This window comes from Empidonax traillii, unplaced genomic scaffold, assembly GCF_003031625.1.
Source record: "Empidonax traillii isolate 1590-97213 ecotype Southwest subspecies unplaced genomic scaffold, ASM303162v1 scaffold90:size2128546, whole genome shotgun sequence".
Taxonomy (NCBI): Eukaryota; Metazoa; Chordata; class Aves; order Passeriformes; family Tyrannidae; genus Empidonax; species Empidonax traillii.
The window spans coordinates 1946164-1969414 of record NW_020955283.1 but is presented as its reverse complement, the minus strand read 5'-3'; the positions used below and the strand labels follow the sequence as shown (position 1 = coordinate 1969414).

General features: G+C 36.4%; 1 protein-coding gene across 3 annotated transcripts in view; it reads left to right on the top strand.

The window, feature by feature from the left end:
• The window catches only part of LRRC49 (leucine rich repeat containing 49), a 54722-nt gene extending 31825 nt beyond the window's left edge, over positions 1–22897 (top strand). For all 3 annotated transcript variants that reach the window (XM_027881550.1, XM_027881551.1, XM_027881549.1), the window contains 8 exons: positions 204–351; positions 7669–7752; positions 11791–11942; positions 12976–13213; positions 14465–14650; positions 17605–17714; positions 19260–19413; positions 21445–22897. In XM_027881550.1, the coding sequence (XP_027737351.1) occupies positions 204–351; positions 7669–7752; positions 11791–11942; positions 12976–13213; positions 14465–14650; positions 17605–17714; positions 19260–19413; positions 21445–21651 (1279 nt within the window). In that variant the 3' untranslated portion in view covers positions 21652–22897. The remainder of the gene's footprint in view (positions 1–203; positions 352–7668; positions 7753–11790; positions 11943–12975; positions 13214–14464; positions 14651–17604; positions 17715–19259; positions 19414–21444) is intronic.
• The last annotated feature ends 354 nt before the right edge of the window (positions 22898–23251 follow it).

Here is a 23251-nt window from a genome sequence, read left to right as displayed (position 1 = left end):
ATGTGAAGAGACAAACAAGTTTAACAGCAGCAGCTGTTGGTATTTCAGAATACTTATAATTGGATTTCTCATGCACAATATTGATGGGTGGGGGTTTTTCAGTGCCAATAAATATTTATGTTCTATCCTTAAGAAATAAAATCTTCCATCTCAAAATTATTTTTATGCTATGACATTAAAACTTTAAACTTTTTTGGTTACAGCTTTGAGGATATTTTGTGCCTTGCTGATTCCTCATCTTTGTCAGATATCACCCTTGATGGCAATCCAATAGCTCAGGAGACATGGTACAAACACACTGTTCTCCATCATATGATGCAGCTCCGACAGCTAGATATGAAGAGAATCACAGTAAGAAATTTCTGTTTTCGTCAAACTTAATAGATCCTTAAATTCAGAAGTAAAATTTAGGGGTTTCTGTGGATATATGTGTATTAAGAATACATTTTTTTCTTAAGTTAGCATGGAATTGAATGGTGCATAGACATTACAATATTTAAAACTTTACCCTTTTTTTCTTTAGTTCAGTATAACAGAAGGGTGTGGGTTTTTTACTTCAGTTTAACATGTATTTTAAAGTGCTAAAACTTCTCAGCAGTAAATATTGTGTGTTCAGTTGCCATGTGACACGAGGGAGTCTGCAAAGATTTTGGTTAGAACTTTCCTAACAGTCTTTACTGGATTATTTTATTTGAGAGGGAGCAGCCTATTCCTTTCATATCCCGTTGTCCTGTAGCCCATCCACCATTAGTAGATACAATAGAGCCAATTAGAACATGTGTGTGGAAAACATTAATTTTAAAAATAAAGTGCTTGGGACATGAGAAGTTTTGTTCCCAGCATTGAAAATACTAAATACTTGTTTGCTCACAGATATTCTGTCAGGGTTTCTTGTAATTTGTGAATTTATATTGACTTAATTGAATACATGGAAAGAACTTAATCTGGGTTTGTACCTTGTTAAACATCAGAGAATGAACACAAAGACAAAAAGTCATAGAAAACCAGGCTTCACCAACTTGTGCTGCTCATAAACCTACTTGTAAAAATAATGTGCTTTGCATTCTTTATTTGCCTTCTGGTTTTGAGCCTTTTAACATTTTCCTCATATAGAGGGTGCTATATATTTTCTCCAATAAAAACTGTGTTACTCAGATAACCATATGACTTAAGAAGCTGGGATTTAAGGAAAAAAACAAGTATCCTGAGATATGTGATAAAATTGGAGAGTTGACAATCTCAAATCCGGCTGTTCTGTGTCGTAATGGAACATACTGTAGCCACCACCTGTAAGGGTAGACCTTACTTGGAGGGGAAAATACAGTATTATGTGCTTTTTCTCACTCACTTAGTGAACCTAAACTCTAATTATATTTGGATCTTTTCTTTGTTAACCTGAAGAGTGTCCAAATCATTTTGAATTTAAGTGTTGCTTTGTCTTGTGACAACCTGAGAGTTGAATGGTGGTTGTTTTTTTCTGACTAGGAATTCTTCATTAACCTTTTCAGAAGATTTTCTGCTCAAGAGCTGAGTTTTATGCAATTTTTCCTTCTGCTTTTAACTTTATCCTGCTGACTTCATTGGAACAGGAAAATTATTACAAGAAAAAATAAAATCTTAAGGATATTTTCAAAAATTTTTATAAGAGACCTGGAAGCTTTATTCACAGTGGGTTTCAAGAAGACACACACTCTTTGGTGCCAGGCCTTTTCCATAGGATTACCTGGAAAAAGGGAACCTTGGTGCAAGAGTCTGGTGGTAACTGTCTCTGCCTTAGGGAACTATTCAGAAACATACAGCTGCTATGAGAGTCAAATACACTGCACTCAGAATAAAACATTTTTGCATTGTAATTGTTCTAATACTGCTTAAGTCAGAGCAGATTTGCCTTTATTCAAAGGATTGTGTGGTATTATGGCAACTCTTAACCCTGACCCATGAGGAAGCCAATGTTTTCTTAGGACATCTCATTCCTAAGCCATTTTTGAATGTACGATTTAAGCTCTCAAACCACTGAGGCATGAACCCAGTGGGAGTGGCCCTAGTGGAGGTTACACACCTATACTGATTTTCACTGTGAGCCCATAAACACTTGTTCCTTGTCCACACAAGATGATGATTTTCAGCTGAAAAACCTGACCACTTTTTTTTCCAGGGAAATATTTTACTATCTTGAGCTTGGTAGATCAGTCTAGAGACTTAGAGACTGGGGAGGAGGCTGAATTACCATGGCTGGACTGATTCTACAGTGTCACTTGTGTGTCACTCTGTGTCAGTAACTCTCAGCTGCACCTTTACCTCACCTTCGTTGCAGTGTAGTGGGACTTGATGAACATCTTCATGGAATGAACTTGTGAGGTTGAAGTGCCTTACAGTCAGGGTAGGCTCAGGCTGCATTTGTAATTATTTACTTTGGTTAAAACACTCTAATGGTTGTTTTTCTGGGCACTGAAGCTTTTTCAGTATGTTTTGTAGTTTGAACTTTTCCAAGAGGAGGCCTACTCCGTGGTGCTTTTAGTTCAGCTGTGACCAATCTGTTTCTCTTTACTCTTTGGTAAGAGTTAGCAAATATTAGCTGCAGACATGTAATAAAGTATCAAAATATGAATGAAATGGGTACATATTCCTTACTGAGGAGTTATTTAACTAGGGACAGTTGCTATTCTTCTTTTCAAATAGATTTTCTCAAAAGAATTTGATAAGTGTATATATATTTCTACATGTGTATGTAAATATGATACACAGTACATGTATTTTTTAAAATGTGCTTTGGTTGCCAAATTGAAAGACAAGTTGTGTCTCTTTAAAAGTAAAACTTTGCTTCTTTTCATTGAGGTTTTATAGGTTTTGGATTCTTAAAGTAAGAGAGCTATGTTTGGTTTTGATTATTGGCTTAGACATTTCATTGCTGATCAGGGAGTAGGTTCTACTGCTTTATCCAGAATAGAATTTGTTACTGTATTCCATCACCACCATAAAGTGCTCTGTTTTTTTCAGGGAAGGTTCCCTTTTCTTTTTTCTTTCCACTGGACAATAAGATACTTCAGGAACTTCTACAATCATCTTTCTCTTTAATCAGGTCTTGGGAAAATATACCAAATTAATGCTAAAAGTAAAAAATAGAGATGTAGCTCAGTGTCAAATACCACTTAAAGAATGATTTGACAAAATGTTTTACCAATAATTTTCCGTGGCTGTATTTCTACTGGAACTATTCTTACTTCATTCCTGTTTAAAATCAGCCTCTGTGGTTACAAAACAAAGAGCAATCTGTCTTCTGCAAGTGTGAGCTGAATGCTGGGTATTTAAAGTGTACTGTGTTGGGTCTTTCTGTGCCTTGAAAGTGCAGAGTATGTTCCAGGCCATTCTTCACATTCTCCATATTATTTTGATTACCAAAAACAGTTTCTATCAAGTAGACTATAGCTGTTTCTTAATCTATAGTACAATTACATGAATACTTATAAGGGAAGTGTACCATGGTGATGAAATGCTGCATTGCCTATGTGCTGACCCAGCATCTTCCTCTCCCGTGGCTTGTGGTACCATTTGTTGAAAAAGAACTTGTTTGCAGGGTATTAAAGCAGTAGTGAGGATGAATACGTGCATTCCACTGTGGTCCCTTTAGGATTCTCCCCCAATGTTCTGGATGCGAAGTTGCTGCATGTTTCCTCCTGGGACAGCGAGTGATCGGTGTGTTGCGGTAGCGCTTCGGTAGCGGCAGAGGGCGCTGTCGGCTCACCCAAGCGCTCTTGGAATTCGTGTGAGCGCGGGATTAACCACCTGGAAAGGCATCCCTGCCTTGTCCAGCAAGGTTTGGTTTTCAGACAAAACAGCTATGGAGCGTAACAGCAGAATAATGAGGGCAAACAAGGAAAAAGGGATATAGCTTCAGCTCTTCAGAAATTCTTTCTAAAAGAGAAGTGGTGATAGTAAAAATTAATTGTGGCAAGATTATCTAGGGGTTTGTTTTCTAACTTTTTCAATATTATGAGGGTTTTTTGTGGGTTTGGGGAGGATGTGTTGTGTAAGATTAATTAGGAAACGTATATTGATTTGAATTCCATAAAAAGTAGATTTGACTCACTTTACAACTTCTTCAGGAGGGGAGTAGGGGGGTCAGGCACTCAGTGTTGACCAGTGACAGGACCTCAGGGAATGGCCTGGAGCTGTGTCAAGGCAGGTTTATGTTGGATCTCAGGAAAAGGTTCTTCCCCTAGAGGGTGGATGGCACCGAACAGGCTGCTCAGAGCAGTGGTCACAGCACCAAGGCTGACAGAGCTTAAGAAGTGTTTGGATGATCCTGTGGGGCACCTGGTGTGACTCCAGGGGATGGTCCTGTTCAGGAGTTGGTCTTGATGATCCTTTTGTGTCCCTTCCAGCTCCGTATATTCTGGGATTCTGTGGCCCTTGATCTTTATTCAGATTTTCTCTGTCATTGTGCCTTAGTGAATAATGAGTTAAACTAGGGTGTACGGTTACCTTAAAGCTTGGGAAAAAAGCACAACAGGTTGTTTTGAAAGGAATAAAATTAATGAAGGATAATTTTAGTATAGATGAGTGTAGATAATTTAGTATAGATGAGTGTAATTGTGTTATCTGGTTTTCTCCTGCTCCAGTGAGAAACACAGCACTACCTCAGTTAGTTTGGAGTCTGATGAATGGCCAGATGTTTTCTGCCAAATAGAATGGATAGTTTCTGCTTCTTCTTCCTTGGTGGGAAAATTAGCTTATATTTCTCTTCATTCTACATGCCAGTTTTATGTAACCTAATTTTTAGGGAACAAAGGACACCAACCCTTAATTTAAGACTTCTGAACACTTTAAGTCATTTGATATGTTCAATGTGTTGAAAAGTCACTAGAGAAAATGAAGACACTGAAATTGTAAAAGCTTGTTTCTTTAGGAGGCTTAGTTAAAAAGCATGAATGCCAGGTCAAATTAAGAGATTTAATTAAAAAATTAAAAATTCCTGATACAAGTGTTTATCCTTTATTTTAAGACTTTGGGGTTTTTTACTTAATAGCAAACACTACATTGGAATACATAATTGGAATGAACAGCTATCATGAGAACAATGTTTGTAGTTCTTAGAGTTTTGAATTCTTGAGGAACAGCATATTTTGCATTATTACTGATTATTCATATGCATTATATATAATTTTATATAATATTATGTATAATATTGTGTTGTATTATGCAATATTAATAATTATTCATATTTGTGCCATATTACCTGCATTGGGCTTATGTCATGATTTTCACAGCTTGCCCTTGAACCCTCCCATTCAGGTGTTGAGTTTCATTGTGTGGTATTTTGTTACATTGCCAACTAGAAGGCTTTTTATACCAGTGTGTGCTTTTTTTTTATTATTAAGTTACTGGTGATCCTCCTTTAAAGTGCACTAGTGACCTATTGATCCTTCTAACCTGGATTAATCTGTAATTCTGTGGTACTACCTGTTTAGAAATACCCTGTTTAGGAATAACTGAAAATCCCAGTAGCTAAGGAAGCTGCCAACAGAACTTCACCATCAAAAGGCTACAAGTTGCTTTCAGAACAAGGGAAAAAAAAAGTTACAGTAAAAAAAAAAAACAGTTAAAAAAATTAGGCTTTCCAATTAGTGTTCCAGGGAAATTCCTGCATACACTGGGGATAGCGAAGCTTACTCTGGCCAAAGCCTCATGCCTTAATCTGCATTGAGGTTATCATCATGGCTAGGCTTCACAAACGAAGATTTGAGAAGGGCTCTACCCATGCTTGCTACAAGCGCGTTGATGGCTAAAAAGGCCAATGCGAGATAGACAAGTCCGGTTACAGAAGGTGCAGCGGAAAGACTCCCCAGGTGATATCGACGAGACGTGATTCTTTCTGCGTTGTCTTTTCTCCTCGAGAGTGATCCTCTGTGTGTTCTCAAAAGCAGCAGCAGCATTATAGATGGTGTGTCTCCAGGCCTCCCGATTGGAGGCCAGGGTAGACCAATGGTGGTGATCAATATGGCCAAGGCTGAGGGATTGTTTCAGGCAGTCCTTGTATCTCCTCTTCGGGGCTCTTCTCTTGCGGCAGCCAGTGGCAGGTTCCCCATACAGCATGATCTTAGGTCCTGCATCCTGGAGACGTGCCCTGCCCAGCGCAGCTGTGTTCTCAGCAGCATGGCCTCAATGCTCGAGACTGCTGCCTGTTCAAGGGCAGACGTGTTGGTCACATAGTCAGTCCAGTGGATGTTTAGGATTGTATGGAGGCAGTGCTGATGGAAGCATTCTAAGAGACGCAAGTGTTGCTGGTAAATGACCCATGATTCAGGTCCATATAAAAGAGTAGACAGTACAATGGCTCTGTAAACATTGATCTTAGTTTTTTTCTTCATTGAGGTACTCCTCTTGTTTAATACATGATATTAGGATGAAGTCATGGAGGGACAATTTGGAAATCTGTTGTTAAACCACTTTTCAGAGTGATGCTGATATCTGTGGTATGTCAGTGGGTTTCAGGGGGACTGTACACAGATCAGGGTAGGTCTGCCACATGAACCAAACTTCTTATGCTTGGAAATTGCTTTATGCTAAGTGTGAAGTTCCTGTTTTATTTTCTCTTCCAGTAAGCACTCACCCATGTGCTTAGGGTTTCTTAAAATACTCTAAGCATAGCATGTTTCATTTATGTAGAAATTTTGACATATCAATTTGTCTTCATGGTTAATGATGCTTTCAGCTCATTTTTTGTTTGTTAATTTTGTTAACACATAACTTTTCCAGAAAATGCAAAGGTTAGGACAGGAGCTTTCTATTTTGAGGGAAATGAAAACACTTTTCATATGTTCTGGGAAGACACTTTAATAGAAATGCCCAAATGGCATGTGAAGTAAATCAAAATAAGTTAAAGTATGCTTCCCAAATATTTGTGTTGGAAGGAATCTACACTTTTTACTTCATAGTGAACATTTCTTTTGTTACTTGGAAATTATATGTTCTAAAAATACTGTGCAGTGAGAATGTTTAGACTTCTGTAAACAACAGGCATCCAACCTAATATGGGGGTATTGCAGTATTAAATTGCTGTACCAGGAAAATTAAGCAACTTCAAGTTCATTGTTTAGGAATCAATGGCTTTCTTCTTGAGACTTGTACTTGATTAGGTAATAATATTGAGAAATAATGCTAATTATTTTTTTCTATTCTTCCCAAGTTGCCTTGATGATTGAGAGAAGGCAACCCCTGGAAATAGTTTATAATGATGCAAATTGGCCTTGGATTATGATTCAAGCATAAATAGAACCCAGTTTTTTTGCTATGTGCCTTTTCTTGGAAAAAAAGTCCTGCTGCAAAATCTACTAAGATACAAAGATGTATTGCACTGTTATATTTTAAAATGTTCTTTTTCACTGTCATATTCGCCATTTGCTTTATACTTTTTTGAAGGCCTTTACAAATAATACTTTTAACTTGGAATAGTTATCTATTTGTTCTGTATACCTTTATAGTTAATAATTTTATTGTTTTTACTAATATTTAGAAACATTAAAATGATAACAATTCTAAAATGGTATTAGAGTGAAAATTTACATTTTGAATATCAACACAAAAACATACTAATAATTTATCAGTAATGCTTTTCAGAACATGATTAGTTCCTCCTTTTAGGAATTTGTTTTTCTTTTTGATTTCCAGGAAGAAGAAAGACGTATGGCCTCTGTTGCAGCAAGGAAAGAGGAAGAAAGGAAGCGTGAAAGCCATAAACAGACCTTGCTTAAGGTATTTTCTATGGGTGTTCTAAGGCTATTGTAGACCAGTTTACAGCAATAATTTATATTCTAGTATTTTTTTGCTGAAGATCTTACACATCCCAATATGCCTCTCTTTTTTTAAACTCTATTTTTAGAGCTTGAACAGTGCACTCCACGACTGAAACTCTTCTGTCAAATAGGCAAGTTATACTTTTAGCAAAAAACCCCAATTGAATACATGAGTGTGACACATGTAAATGGGTGGCAAACTTCATTTTCGTAAATCCAGAGTAAAGAACTTTTCCAGTGATTTCAGATTCCTTGAACTTGGTCTCCCAATATCAGGTGAGTGCTCTGACTGCAGCCATGCAGGGTGTTCTGAAGCAGTCTCGCCTTCTTTCTTTCCTGTTGAAGTTGTTCCTTTCTGCAAAAAGAGTGAAGCTGCTAGGAGAGCACAACCAGACTCCAGCTGTTGCCTTTGTCAGGAGAACATTACTCTTTATCTCCCAGCTGGCCTGGTTAGTGCTGACACATGGGATGGAATATCCCGAGCAGGGGAGACTGAGGAGCACTTCTGAATACTCTTTCTGGGGCTGCTGAACAATGAGCTGTGTTCCTAATAGGAGACCAAAGTTCAAGGATCTAAAAGCATCTACATTCCATTTGCTCCATGAATTTGTCTCCAAATAATTCTCCTCTGGAGAAGAAAAAAGTGCCTAAATTTTTTCTGTTATCCAGTAATAACTATATTAAAAATTCTTTCAGTTTGGCACAGTCAAAGAAGCCAACAAAAATGTTCGTGTATGCATATTAAGTTTCCCAGATAAAATCATACTTCTGGAAGGGGATTAGACTGAAAGTAGTTGCAGGAGGCTGTAAGAAGTGTAGCAAATGTATATAACTCTGAAAAACAAAAAGACACAAACAGAATGTATATTTTAAAAAATATATAAGTATATTAAAAGTATTGTTTAAAAAATATGTTAAAAACATAATAATAAAATATTATAAAGTATATTAACAATACAAGTCTTAAAAAAACCCTCAAGAACCTAAACATATGAATTGGGGAAAAAAAAAACCACCTTCATGTCTAGAGCCTAAAAATATATTTTAATTTCCTATATATTTGTATCCATGTATATTTTCTCTGGGGAAAAAAATATAATTAAAAAGTCTTAAATACAATTTTGGGGTTTTGAGGTGTTTTTTTAAGCAGTCTTGTGGTTTGGGAATTTTTGTTGGTTTGGAAATTTTTTCCTTTGAGACAATGATGTATTTAAAGTCTCTTCAGGTTTGAAATGTTGGTGCTAGTTCTTAGTAGAACAAAGAAATGGGAAATTATTAAATAATATTCACCTGTGGAATTATTTGTGCTGTTGGAAATATAACTGTGTCTCTGAGTAGAAAAAAAAAAATTAGGTGTTTATTTGTAGTTCTTGTTTTTGACTCTTGATGTCACATTTCCTTATAGCAGGGAAATTGTTTGCTTTGATGGTGTGGATTTCATTATGCATTTTCCTAGTGGAAAGTTCTCTTAGAAGAAAAAACTATTGTTAATGTCCAATGCCATTATTACTTGATTTCAACATTAAATTGCAGGGGTTTTAATTCAATAAAGGTATATTTCTCATCTTCAAATAGTTAAGTGGCATAAGGGCCAAATTCCAATCCTTTTTTGTGTGATTTGGTAATTTCATATATCTTTCCTTTATAAAGGATTCAGGCTTTCTTCCTGTTCCACTTATGTGCATTGAAGGAACAAATCTGCTCATAGACACAATGTCCATCAAAAAAAGGCTTGAACTGTAAAATTTTCTTGAGAGTTCAATCTGAAGAAAACATTTAGAGCGTTGTGTTCTGCAGTTTTTGTTAGTCATATTTCTCTAAACTTTCATAAACTATATTAAGTGTAAATGAAGTTCTAGGCCCTCATTTAGTAGCAAACAATTTTTGTTTTGCTGGTTGCACTGCATTGAAAACAATAATTTCATCAAGGTCATCTTTTTTTTTTTTTTTTAATCTCTTACTGATACTTGTCTGCCCAATCAGCAGTGTTTCTTCATCTCTTTTTCCACATTATTTTTTTATTGCTTCCAACCCACTCTTCTGGTAAATTTTGAGATGTACTTTGAAATGTGTAGAGAATGTGATTCCTTTCTGACAGAGCTTAAACTTAATACTGGAACAAGAAAAAGTTATTGCTAGCAGAATCTTCACACCTCTAAAGCTTGCTCTTTGTAAAATGTATTCGTGGAAGTTTCAAAGCTCTGTAGGAATCCAGCAGCCCACATCTGGGGGCACTAACAAAGAGCTGCACAGTAATTAGGTTGTGAGGAGACCCTAAGCCTCAAGAATAAACAGAATTTCCTAAAGGTGTTTGGAAAAAAATGCTGCCTCTATTTCAACTTCCCCCACTTTGTTACAGTGGAGTCCAGTCACCTCTGAAGTCTGGAAATGTCCTCTAACAGGACAGTGGACAAATGGAATAGGAAATAGAGTTTTGAGCTCTTTAAATGGAAAACTTCCAAAAGTAGTAGCTTCCATGTACTTTCAGTGTCAGTTCTAGACAATTATGGATGTGGTTTTTATCAGTGTTTAAGGACTAGAAGCTCCATCTCTGCATCATTGAAATGAATCATGCTGTTTGAGGATTATAGCTGCAGCAGGAGCTTGCTTTTTGGTTAATCTATTATTTTCTGGTTTTCAAAGAAATATTCATTTGTAATGCTTTACACTTCATATTCCCAACATTGAGTAGTGTCAGGAACATTCTCAGTGAACTGCATTGAAGAAGTGTCCAGAACTCTCCCAGTGTGAAAGGAATTATGTAAAAATGTGGTGGTAACAGTCACATGTTACTTTTATAGATTAAAACAAGCATAGTGTGTATAGGTCATGCTTAATGTATCAAAAGTGTTAATTTCAAATTATAAAGTTAGATTTACCCTGATCTCCTGCCATTCTCCAAGACATTATCAAATAAATTATCTTTTTTCTCCTATTTGATAAAAGGAACTATAATAAAATTTTGAGTTTAGTGTTGATTTTTTTCATGGATATAAACTTAGTTACGCTAAGCTGCTGTATAATATTTTTCTCTTAGAAATTCAAAGTCACTATTCAAGTTTGATTGAGACAAATAATCAACAAGATGACCAACTCTGAGAATTACATCTAGTTCAGAAAAAAACAAATCAAGCTTTCATCTGTGAGAGTTCAGCTGCCAATCCATGAGTTCTTACATAGCACCTTGTTCTTTATCCTTTTAAAGGTTTTTAAGTTGGCTGTAATAAATCATTCATATCTATATGATGCAATAGTTTTTTTATACATATTTTTATATATAAATATATATTTTTATATAATATATATATTATTCTTTTTATATAGGTGGTTATTTGACATGATTTGTATGATTACACAAGAAAAAATGCTTAATAGAGCTTTGAAATACTGATTTATTGACAAGAGCAGCCTAGAATACAAAAACTACCCAATAAAACTATTACAAAATATTTGAACTTATATCTGTTGTCCTTCTGTCGATCATGAAGATAACTTTAATTTTCTGTTTTTATAAAATTGACCTTTTCCATTTTTTCAGAAGATAAGTTTTTTTCATAGTATGTTGCAATTCCTGTGAAGCCTTTAAGCAGTTGCACAGCTGCCTCAGCTGAAGTGCTGGGGTACTCTGGCAGAAGTGGAGGGTGGGAAAACAGTGTGCCCTGTTTTGTGGGAGGAGTGCTACAGGCAGCTCCAGACTGTCAAAATGAGACTTCTGTCATTATCCAAACTAAATATTTAAACTTTATGCTTTCCTAAGTTGTGGATTTATTATGTTACTTTTCTTGTTTCTATTACTGCAAGTTCTGTGAAATTGTTTGCTGTCAGTTCCAAAAACTGGCACTAGAGTGGCACATTGATTTTAGTGATTAACACCAGCCAGTACTGTAATTTCTTCAGTTTGAAACTTATGTTTTCATTAAGCAGCATATTTCTTTCAGAAAAAGCAGATGTGCTGGTACTGCTCTGTCTTAACTTAGTATGACTTCTGTATCTTCAGGAAAAGAAGCGGTTAACGATTTGTAACATTGCTCGTCAGTGGGAGATCCAGCAGAACAGAACAGCTCTTGAGGCTTCTTTAAACCAGGATAAAGACAGTGAGCCCTGTCAGATCAATGGCAGTGCTGCATTTGTATTTCCTGAAGAAAGCAGGTATTTTATTGGGTAATATTTCTACTTGTTCATGTCTTGCATTCCAAGTTGCTACTTCTCACTGTATGTCGTTGTCAAAAGTACTATATCCAAATCAATCCTGAAAAGATGTCTGACTTATTTTATGGTCAGAGGGTAACATATATTTAAAAAGTAATACAACAGCAAGCTAAATTATTAGGTGACTTTGCTAAATAATGGACAACTTCATGTTTGCAAGAAATGTCAAATATGAATTCTTGAGCCTTTTTAAGACTGTTCATTTCCTTGACAAATTAGATTGTTGCCTTCAGTTGAAATGAACAGAATGAAGATATGTGGGCATTAAAAACATTACAAACGTTTGTAACCTCTTTGTGCATCAAGAGGTTTCGCAGTTGAATTCATGCTCTTAGTTTGAACATCTTTTATTGGACTGCTTTCACGCCCATAATATTTAACACTAACAGTATTTTGACTTAGGAATAAAGCTAAGATAATTTTTGTATTCTTGGTTTAAAATATATTACTTTTTTTAGCTTATTATTTGCATTGAAAAGGTGGCCATCTGGCATTACATAGTTTAAAACGCACTTAAAGAAATGCTTGAGTGATTGCTCATGTCACAACTTATACGTTTCACATAGCAAACACAATGTGAAGGGGACGTTGCTTAAATAAATACATTGTTTGAAGTTGTGTTTAGATATCTAAAGCAACACAAAATATGCTAGGTTAGCATTCTTAGTTAACATTTTTAAGCAGTTTTTTAAAATATGAATGGATTCTTTATTTAATTTTACCCCTCCAACAACTTAAGTACACCCAGAACCCTTCTGCTGAAGAAGTAAAACATTTGCAGTGTTACTTGATAGAAAGAGTATTTTCCAGCCCTCAGTATTTTGAACCAGGTGGGTCCTGAAAATGAATGAATGCTGAGAATTGCCATTGTATTTGACAGCTGGGTCTTGGTGACAGTAAGGACTGTCATTCATTGATATTATTATTTCAAAATAGTGTAATTTATATCACTATATTTTTATTTCCTTTGCAGGTCTCTTGATGCAATTCTGAGCAGTGCAGTACAAGGCTTGTCTGTTCTAGAGTCTCATTTAGTGGAAGTGGAAGGGGACACTCTTGGCTTGTATGGTGCAGGAGCACTGGAGTGCCTGGATCGGAACTGGAGTGTTCAAACAGCTGGAATTATCATCACAGTCTCCTTTATGTTCATAGAATTTGATGAAATTGTTCAAGTGTTGGCAAAACTGAAGATGAAATTCCCTAATTGTGTGGTAAGTGTGCCTTAGGTTTCAGCTCTGTAAACAGCTATGGAAGGTGCATTCCCTAATAGAACCTTCCTTTGGCACGGTCCCCTTTGAGTGCCTTCATGTCAATAGATACAGTTATGAATTGCATCTCTTCTTGGTATTATAACACTAACTTTAGCTTGATACTTCTTAAAAATCAATACTTCAGTGTAGATTCCTTTTCGGACTGGTTTTTACTTCTTTTAATTCCTTTGACCTAGCTGATTATTTCGAAGTTGAAAAGCTGGTCTGTAAATACAGTCTTGCTATGCTATAATACTGTTACGGATCTGTGGTATCAGGAGGACTTCCTTTGTGTTGTGAGCTCAAAGATTAGATAGTTGACAGGATAAAAAGAAAGAAGTAAAACTGAAGGGAATAGCTAACTAAATCAGTACTGCTCTTGGAATGACTCAGTTCTTGATGAAGCCAAGCAACATAAATAAGATGTCTCTTTTTCATTTTTTTCCTTGGATGTTGAAATCAGTCATTTTTAAGCGAATAGTAAAATAAAAATAACATACATAAGCAACTTGTAACTCAGGCAGTATGACTCCTTGCTTCTTTTCAAGGTTTTGAGTATAACAAAACTTCATGGGTTAATTGAAATAGATAAATTTGTGAGGAGCTTGAGACAAATTTATCCATATTAATGAAACAATAGTTTCAGGGTGGGGAGGGAGGGTGGAATTTGTGGGTGATAGCAGAATCTTAAACTAAATTTTTATCTTCCCTGCCAATTTTTCCTCCTCCTTCCCTCAATAATGCTACTGCGTAGCCAGATATATGATGCTCATAGGAACATTAGTGTAGGGCATGGTTCGAACACAGCAGGGTATGACTTAGCCAGCATGTTGTGCCCAAAAAAAGTCAAATTTTTGAAAACATGTATTGTATTTACTTTTATGTGTAGATGCTTCAGCTGCTTTACTTGCAGAATTAAACATTGCTCAAGTACTATCATTGCTTTTTGTAACATTGAAAATATTAGTGCTGTTAGTAAAGGATTTATAAATTTGTTAGGGGTTGTGAAGTTGCCATCTCTCAATATATGTAACATATAAGTGGTTAAAACATTGATGTGTTTTGCTAAAAAGACCTCCAGTGGAAAAGAGTTAGGTGGCTTCAGCAGACCCATGACTGCTTATCTTAGTTTCAAAAAACAGAGTGGCGCAAAATAGTGGGTTCCCTCTTTATTTTTTATTTTTGAGTTTACTGTGGTTTGACCTTTCTCAGCACCTGAAATTCAAGGAGACAAACCTTGTGGTGCTGCAGCAGTTCAATGCACTGGCTGAGATGCACCGCTTGGAGCAGCTGACAGTTGATCCTCAGGGAAATCCGGTTGTCAACTTCACTTTGTGGAAATACTATGTTCTGTTCAGACTGAACCATTTCAACCTGCAGAAGATAAATGGAGTGAAGGTAGGACAGTGTTGCTTCTTTCTTACTATTGGTCTTACAGGGTCAATTAGCATTGTATTTTAAAAGAGCAGATGAATTGATAATAAAATGAGCCCAGCCCTGTCAGAGTCTTTTCAGCACTAGGGCAAAAAAAATTAAGTAGACTTCACCGTGTTATTTGTTGTAAAATAAATATTTAAATTAATACAAATTAATAATATTAAATATGCACAAATAATATTAAATAACTCCAAAATTTTACTTGATTTTAAGAGGCACTTGTTTATTGTGTTTGAGAAGATCACAGTGTTGACATTGAATATTTATACAAAAGTGTTTTTTTGACAGACTTCTTAATGATTTACAGTGTTACAAAATATCATAGAATCATGTAGTCTTCTTTAAGCCTATCACAGGAAAAAATAACACAACTATTTAAGTAGACTTTTTGTTACAATCTCAAGGTCAGGAAATTCAGTCTGAAGGAAGACTTTGAATTTAATATTTCTTGGGGAGAATTGAGTAAATGGAGCACATGTAGCACAGCACAATTTTCTGTAGGCCATATATCAGATCTTAAATATGTATGACAAGAACATTTTTGTCCTTAACAAACTTTTTCAGCAGACCACACTGTATGAAGATATGCACACAGATTTTTTCTTAGTGTCATTAATCATTTGAAAAGTGTCATAGCCAAGCTGAGGAAAGAGATGAGCTCTGATCACCGTTTTTCATTACCTTACAGCAGAAGTCTTGGCATCCAGCTTTGCAGATGTATATCACCTTTTTGATTAACATCAGTAATGGAAAATACTGTTTAATGTAAAGAACACAACCCCTGAAGTGTATTCTCAGACCTTAGATCAACCCTAGATAATAGTTTAGATGACAGAAAGGGAAATGTGCATATTCTGCTGTTCTGATCACCATTTGTGTGCAATGTTTGTGGAGACTGTTGTGTTGCCAACTCTGAGGTTCACAGAGCTGTGAAGTAAAAGCAATATATACCAACTGAATTAACTAAATAAATTGCATTTTTAAACTATAAAAAACCTGCATAACAAAGCTTTTATTTTCTCCAGTTCATGTTCCAGGCCAGAAGCTGAGTGTTCATCTCCCCCTAACAATGATTCTATTCCCTTGTCCAATCGTTACATTTGCTAACTGTGAAAAAGCAAACTCTCTTAGTTGAGATAGACTATTTGAAATTTTTCCCAGTGACAATAATCTCCGATTAATTCCAAACTGTCAAGGTTTGCAGTTACCAAACCCCTACAGAAAGCTGTACAGCCATGGTATGGCACACAATGTGACATATGCACCACATTCCCTGAGCTGGGCCTGTTGGCACGGTTGGTGCCTGTCCCCTGTACTTGGCAGGAACCAGGCATGAAGCTTTACATTTATGTGATACTACCGTTAAATCTTTTTGTGATTAATGGAGCAAACAATGCACTGCAGTAAGAAAGAGAACATGAGTTTTTGTGAACTGGAGAGTGTATTCAGCATTACTGTCTCTGTTGACCTGGTCCTTATGCTTCTCTTAACATAAATAAATACATTAAAGTCACTTATTTCTCCAGCAGGCATTTCTGCCTGCAGTGGGCTTTGTTTCCCTAGCTGCCTTCTATGCTCTTTGTTTTAGACCTTGCTTCTGTTACAGACTGTTCAGCAAGACCATCTACTCCTACTACTAAATAAGACTTCTTTAATTTTAAGTGAAAATGAACAAATCTAAACACTGTGAAAATGGAGTTGATTTTACATTTCTAATTTCCTGGTCTGTGTCTTCTCTGGTGAATTTATCCCTGCATTATGCTGTTGCAGTATACTTATGCAAGAGTAGACTGTATAGTCCATAAACATTAAACAAGAATATAAAAGAAGTCTGCTAATGTGGATCAAAATTCCATTTTGCTCACATATTTGAATAATATAGAACACAAAGTCTGTCTGGAACTGCTTAATAAATATTGTGAGTATTGAAGTTTATTTAATAATGGGTTGCTCTCCCAAAATATGTTACAGGATGAATGGAAATTAAATTTGATCCAGAAGTTAAGAAGTCAGTGAGTAAGTTTCATCATCCAGTGTTATCCAGGTCAGATTTAGATGATCATAAAGATTGCTTCTGCTCTCAGTGGAAAGCCAGGGGTCCAGAAACTGTGCCAACAAACTTTTGGCAGTTGAAAGTAGTTCGTAGTCTGGCCATCCACAGGGATATGGTCTCCAGAGGTTATGAGCCAAGACAAACAGAAAACAATAACAACCACCACCAAAAAATGAGCCCCTTCACCTTCTTTACACTTTTCAATTTTGCATAAAATGAATCCTGAAAACTTTTCAACCGTTGAAAATTAAAGAGACATCTGTAACATAATGTTGTCAAAACAGTATGGTTGATATTTAGAGAAGTGTAATGGAGGAACACTTATTTTCAGGAGTTGAAAAATGCAGGAAAATACTTTTTTTCCCCCCTCTAAAGCCTCTCTTTCTATAAAGTCTTCTCCATGATGTTGCCAAAATAGGAGAGTTTATAACTTACCCTTTTCACATGTGCATGTGCAGAATCTCTCTGTTTCTCTAGCATAACTTAATCAGAAATTTTCCAATAGACCTTCTGCAAGTGCAGGCAATATGGAGCAGAATTAATATGTCTGGCCTTCAGAAAAAAACTGTTATAAAATCCATCATTTCACAAAGACTGTCATGAAGCATAGTATATACATTGGAATTTCCAGAATTATAGCAAATCAAACAAGCACCAGTACCTCATTTGGTTTCTTCTACAGTACATTTGAAGTGCCAGTAAAAGAAAATATGTTTTGAAGATGTGCCTGGAACAGATCTGTTTGCAGTGTCCTGTGTAACATCTGAGTTAATTCTCAATGTACATGTGTAATGAAATATGAATGCCCTAATTTTAAAATGTAACTTTTTTTCCTTTTTGTTCCCTTCCCACTCTCTCACAGGTTACTGAAGATGATGTTGTAAAGGCAGAAAGGCTCTTTGGCATCCTGGCATATGTAGCATCTTCTGAGCTGCCACATTATCGTGTACTTTCATTATTTGGAGAATCCAGGTAAAACACAATGAACAGAACTGGGATTTCTCCAGAATGTGTTGTTTAATTCTTTTGCACACTGTTATGATTAATTCTTTTTGGGTAAAAAGATAATTTCACAAAAACCGTCTTACAGATGGTGGGTCCCCTGAATATTGCACAAATGTTACCATCTCCTGGTCTTTGTAGCCTGTCGTGGTTTTGCTCTGGGTCAATTCGCTTTCACACTCCCCACACAATTACTATTAGTTGAGAGAAGGTTTATGCAGACAAAAGAGACTTGATTTGGGAAAATAATATTAACATTTATTCTAGCAAACTAAAAACTACTAAGGAACTATATCTATAACAACTCTACTTAAGTAAAAGTACTATGTATTTACAGAAATACTTCTCCCCCCTTTATATCAGTCCAAGGAGGAAAAGCAGGTTTCTTTCTCCATTCTCGGAGCTCCAGGTCTCTTCAGTAACTTTGCAGCACTCTCGTCGCAGCTGGAACTCTTTCTCTTTGTCAGCTCCAAGGCTGGGCCTACCCCCCTCCTGGGCTAAGATCAGAGGCTGGGGGTTACCCAGGCCCTGAAGGTCTTCTTTTCCATGGACTTGCAAGGGAACACTTGCCTACCAGGGATCTTCTCCCATGGGGTACAGGGGATAATGGCTTATGAGTCCACCCGTTTCCCTATGGAGGTCCCTCCCCATGGGAGAACAGTCCTTGATAGACCTCTCTGGCATAGGTCTAGCATGGATCCCACACATGGATCCCAACATCCTACCTGGGCGACGTTTCTCGTCCAAGCAGTCAGTCCTTCTCTAAAGTTTTTTTTCTTCACTCTCTTACATGAGAGAAGGGGGAGGAAGGGGCCCTGGCCCCACTCGGGGCCTGCCACCTCCTACATGGCTGCTACTCCTAATTTCCACTGTGCAACACACTTTTTTTTCCATGTTCTTAAATATGTAATTAGCAAAGGCGTTACTGAGAGTTCTAATTGGCTTCTTGTCTGGAAATCCACCTGGACAAAACCATTCTCAGCCCCAGGGGCTGGCCGACTGAGCAAAACCATGACATAGCCAGAGGTTTTCACGCAGTTTGTATGAAGTCTGCTGAGTCAGGTGAAAAGGCACATGCACGCAAATGTGCTGCTTGTTCAGTTCTCCAGTTGTATTGGTGGAGGCTTGTGGACTTTCCAATGAAAACTGGCTATTTTTTGTAGGTATTTTATAGTGGGTGACTGTAACAGTTAACAGATTTAGGAGTTGTACTGTAAAAAAAGGGTGCTTAAACCCCTGTATTTTTAGTCTTCTATAAGTGAGTACTTAATACAAATTTAAGCTGCAAGACTTCCTATTTAGGAGATGCTATGTGGTATATGTCAAGGTCAATTGTAGAGATGCAAATTAATGAAGGATCATATATATTTTGAACAACTTGAGAATATAATATACTTGAAAGCTCAAAACTATATGTTCAGTAGGAGGATAAAAAACACTCACAATCACTAGAAACATCTGCACTTGAAAAAAAATTCCAATAATTAGGACTGTAAACCTCTTATCTTTTCACAGGAGGAAGCAATTTCATTATCTCCTAGAGGGAAAGGGCAAGAAATCTGGGGTTGGGAGTGAGGAAAGTAATGATAACAGAAGAAATGGAGGGGAAAGCACAACTCGAGCAACACTGAGTTACATGACAAAGGACTTCCATATGGAAAAGCTTGAGGTAAGTGTATCATTAAAAAATACTTTCATTCTCTATTAGGTAACCTTAGGCTACTACTCATGGAATCTGTCTAGATATAGGGTTTCAGTTGTGCTATTGAGAATGGTGGTTTTAAAATATCACTGCTTGATATATTTACATACCTGATCAAACACTTCATCTAAGTGATCTTTGCCAGAATATTGGAAAAAGCTCAGTTTACTCAAGTAGTTCCTGAACAGTGCCACTGTCTCAGAAATACATTCTCACCTACAAGCCTTATGTTCATGACAAAATGTATCTGAATTATTAAAATGTAAGAAGTGAGCACAGTTTTTTACAAAGAAAAAATGTATATTGCACATGTTAGATTTTCCCAAAATGAGATTAAGAAACACCTTGAAAACACTTTAGACAGTGTAGGCTGTAATAATAAAGAGCTCTTTTTTAGATTTTAAATGAGCTACAGGAAAGTAAATATATATGAAATGTGTTACGTTTAATTATTAGTAAAACTGCAAGCTGGCTTGTTTCAGACAAGTACATCAGTCGTGATTGTTTTAGTTTGTGTTTCTGATCTGCTCAGTCTTTTGCTTGGGCAGAGGGAAATTGTTCCCAGAGGGAACATGATTCTTTCAGCCACAGTCTCCTTTCTGAGTAATCATCATGAGTTCTAGCTGTATACACCCTGACTGCCACATTTGTCCCAGTATTTGCTTTCTGGTTGTGTAGAAATAGATAAATCCTCTAGTGCAAGGAATTTAATCAGGTTCAGTAATCACTGAATTCAGTTATTGCATTGTGGCTTTGTTATCTCAGATCCACAGTGCAGAACAGAGACAGTGACTGCATGTGTGGAGGGATTAAATTAAGAAAACATTTTAGTTTCAAAAGCTGTGATTGTAGGTCTTAAAACTTTGAATAGCATGGAGTAAGGCAGTGAGGTATTCCTCTTGTCCTTTACCATGGAACAAGCACTATAATAAAATAAGCTTGGTATTTGTGCAGTCCATTAAATATATGTATTGTTATCTCTTCCCAGTGCAGCAATTCCCACCTTGTCCTTGGCTGTAGTACTTTGTTTGCAGCAGGTATTGTGGGATGTAAGAGTGAGACAGGCAAAACCAGCTGCTTGCAGTTCCCCATCAGCAGTATACTAACATGATCAGCGTGCCTGAATAAACATGTTGGTAAAGATGACAGTCTTGAGTCATTTTTTAATAATTTGAGTGTTTAGCTGAAACCAGTGGAAAGTATTGTCTCTGCTTTATCACTCATTAAAGAAAACTTCTGTTTTGGTGGCCTGAAGCATAATCTAGCATTTTAAACAATGCCATAAATCAAACTAGTTAGACATTTAGCACCAATTGAACTTACTGTTCAAAGCTTGTGATGGCATTTTATAGAAATTTTGCAGAAACAGGGATTAATACTGTTTGAGTAACCAAAATGCAGAGCTAGTAGCTGCACAAAGGACTGTATTTTTTAATTAATTTTTAAAGGTTCAGCTTACTTTAGTACCTAATGTAATACTTATTAGGAACCACGCACTTGCCAGAGTGCCTGCGGAAAAGGATGTGTACTGGCATGTTTTTCTATGGCAATATGCTTGTTAGGGCAGGTAGATAAACATATACTGTCCAACTGTTGTACTATGATGATGAAATGCTGGAAAGGGAGAGAGGGAAGAAAAGTGGTTTAGTGCATAATAGTTTCTGTAAATTTTCACTGCTATGCCAGAAGGCAACAAAAATAGTGCTGTTAAAAGTTATTTATGACCACTTTAAAGTTGATTTCAGATATTAATGAATTAATATAATATGGATATTATGAGTACACTAAGATTCTGTGGCTCGACACTGACCCTGGGCCATGAGACTTAATAGTAAGAGAAGAAAGTGCACAGTAACCTCTTTGCCTATTAATTGCTATGTCCTTTAATTCATGAAATGTTTGTGGGTTTGTTGTTTTTTTTTTTTTTTTTAATTTGCTCTTGTTTAACCTTTTTTTTCCCTTCTTTCTTATACAACGTGTAATGGTCCTCTCATGCAGGAAATCAAGGAAAGGAAAACATTTTGCCAGACATATGTGGAGAACTTGGTGAAAGAGGCAGCTGACATCAATATGAAGAACGAGTCGCTGCAGAAGCTCTGGCCTCAGATGTTCATTGAGCTGGTCAGAGACGCAGTGATAGAAATACGCAATAAAAATTCCTACATGAAGCTCTGCTTACAGAGGATCACTGAGCAAAAACAGTAGAGCCAAGGCATGTTGTCTTGCAAGCCTTTGGGTTCAGTATTCCATCACGTTTTACAAACTTCATCCAATAGAATTACCATCGCTAATATGGCATACTTCACCTCCCCACCCAAAGGGATGCCTTTAAATCTTAATTAACTGTCAATAGCTTTGAAATAAAAGTTTACTTTCGTACTGCTTCAACAATGCTTCCATGGCCAATTAAAGCAGTGAGATAGCATGGGTGAGATAACTAGGTGATTGCTGTGTTTTACTAAATTATTGTTTATTTTTTTCTGCTACCCTTGATTCTATAGTGCTACAGCATTGATTTTTGAGGAACAAATATACAATGCTTGCCTTATTTTTTATTGAACACTTTTCAATTGTCACCTTTTTGACTGCTGCTGTTTAAAAAAAAAAAAAAATCCAAAGTAGTAGCTGATTTTTTTAGGACCAAAAGCTAATAAATTATTTTTACACTCTAAACTCGATGAAGACTTATTATTATTGCTTAACCTGTGAGATTACAGAACACTTTTTCACATCAGTGTCATGAGTGCTCACATGTTGACATTTATTGAGCCTGATTCTCAACTGAGTAAATTGCTCAAACTTGATTTCAAATGTTTTTCATTAATTTTACTAATAAGTTTGTGTGAATTATTATAAGTAAAATATGGACTCAAGGTAGCTCACTTAAGCTTTATTTTTGTTGTGTTAAAATATGTTAATTTATTTTGTCGATTACTAAATTTTTTACTTCAGAAGTTTGCCAAGATCAAATGAGCTAAAGTGCATGCATTACATTTGGTAAGGAAACTGATGACTACTATTGAGTTGTAATTCATTTCTGTGACTGTGTGAAAATTTCATATTATCAATAAAAATAAATTCTTCAGTTTTACCCTTCACAGATACTGTACAGAAGTACTGTGTGCAAAGAAAAGACTTAATGCTGCATGAAGAGATGAGACACAGCTTACCCCCTAAAATCAACTGTGAATGGGTAGAAAAAAAACCCCATATTCCATAGTACAGTACCTTCCACTGTAAACACCTTGACAACTTCTGTCCAGAAATTCAACTTAGGAACTGGTAGTAGGTCCAGCAGCTTCCCATGGCTGGCATTCATGTCCAGGTAGAAAGTTGTGCCATTTAAACCTTATTTTTTATCTTGATTGTATTTTAACTAAAACAAGCCAGAATCTTAGTGCATTCTTTTACTTAGTTCAAATTGTTCTTATTTTACTTAAGCTTATTTATAGAAAAGAAACCAAAGAAAACTTCCTGCAAGGGTTTCTATGGCCCAGAACTGAATTTATTTTTAAACTTCATCTGGAAAAGACTGTCAAAACGGAGATGCAGATAGAGTTTATTATGTTTTTATGCCTTGAAAACCATGGAATCATAGAATGGTTTGGGTTGTCCTTAAACACTTCCTGGGATGGGGCAGCCACAGCTTTTCTGGGCAACCTGTGCCAGGACCTCACCACCCTCACAGGGAAGAATTTCTTCCTTATATCTAATCTAACTCTTCTCTATTTCAGTTTAAAGCCATTCCTCTTTGTCCTATCACTACATGCCCTTGTCCCAAGTCCCTCTCCAGCTCTCTTGGAGC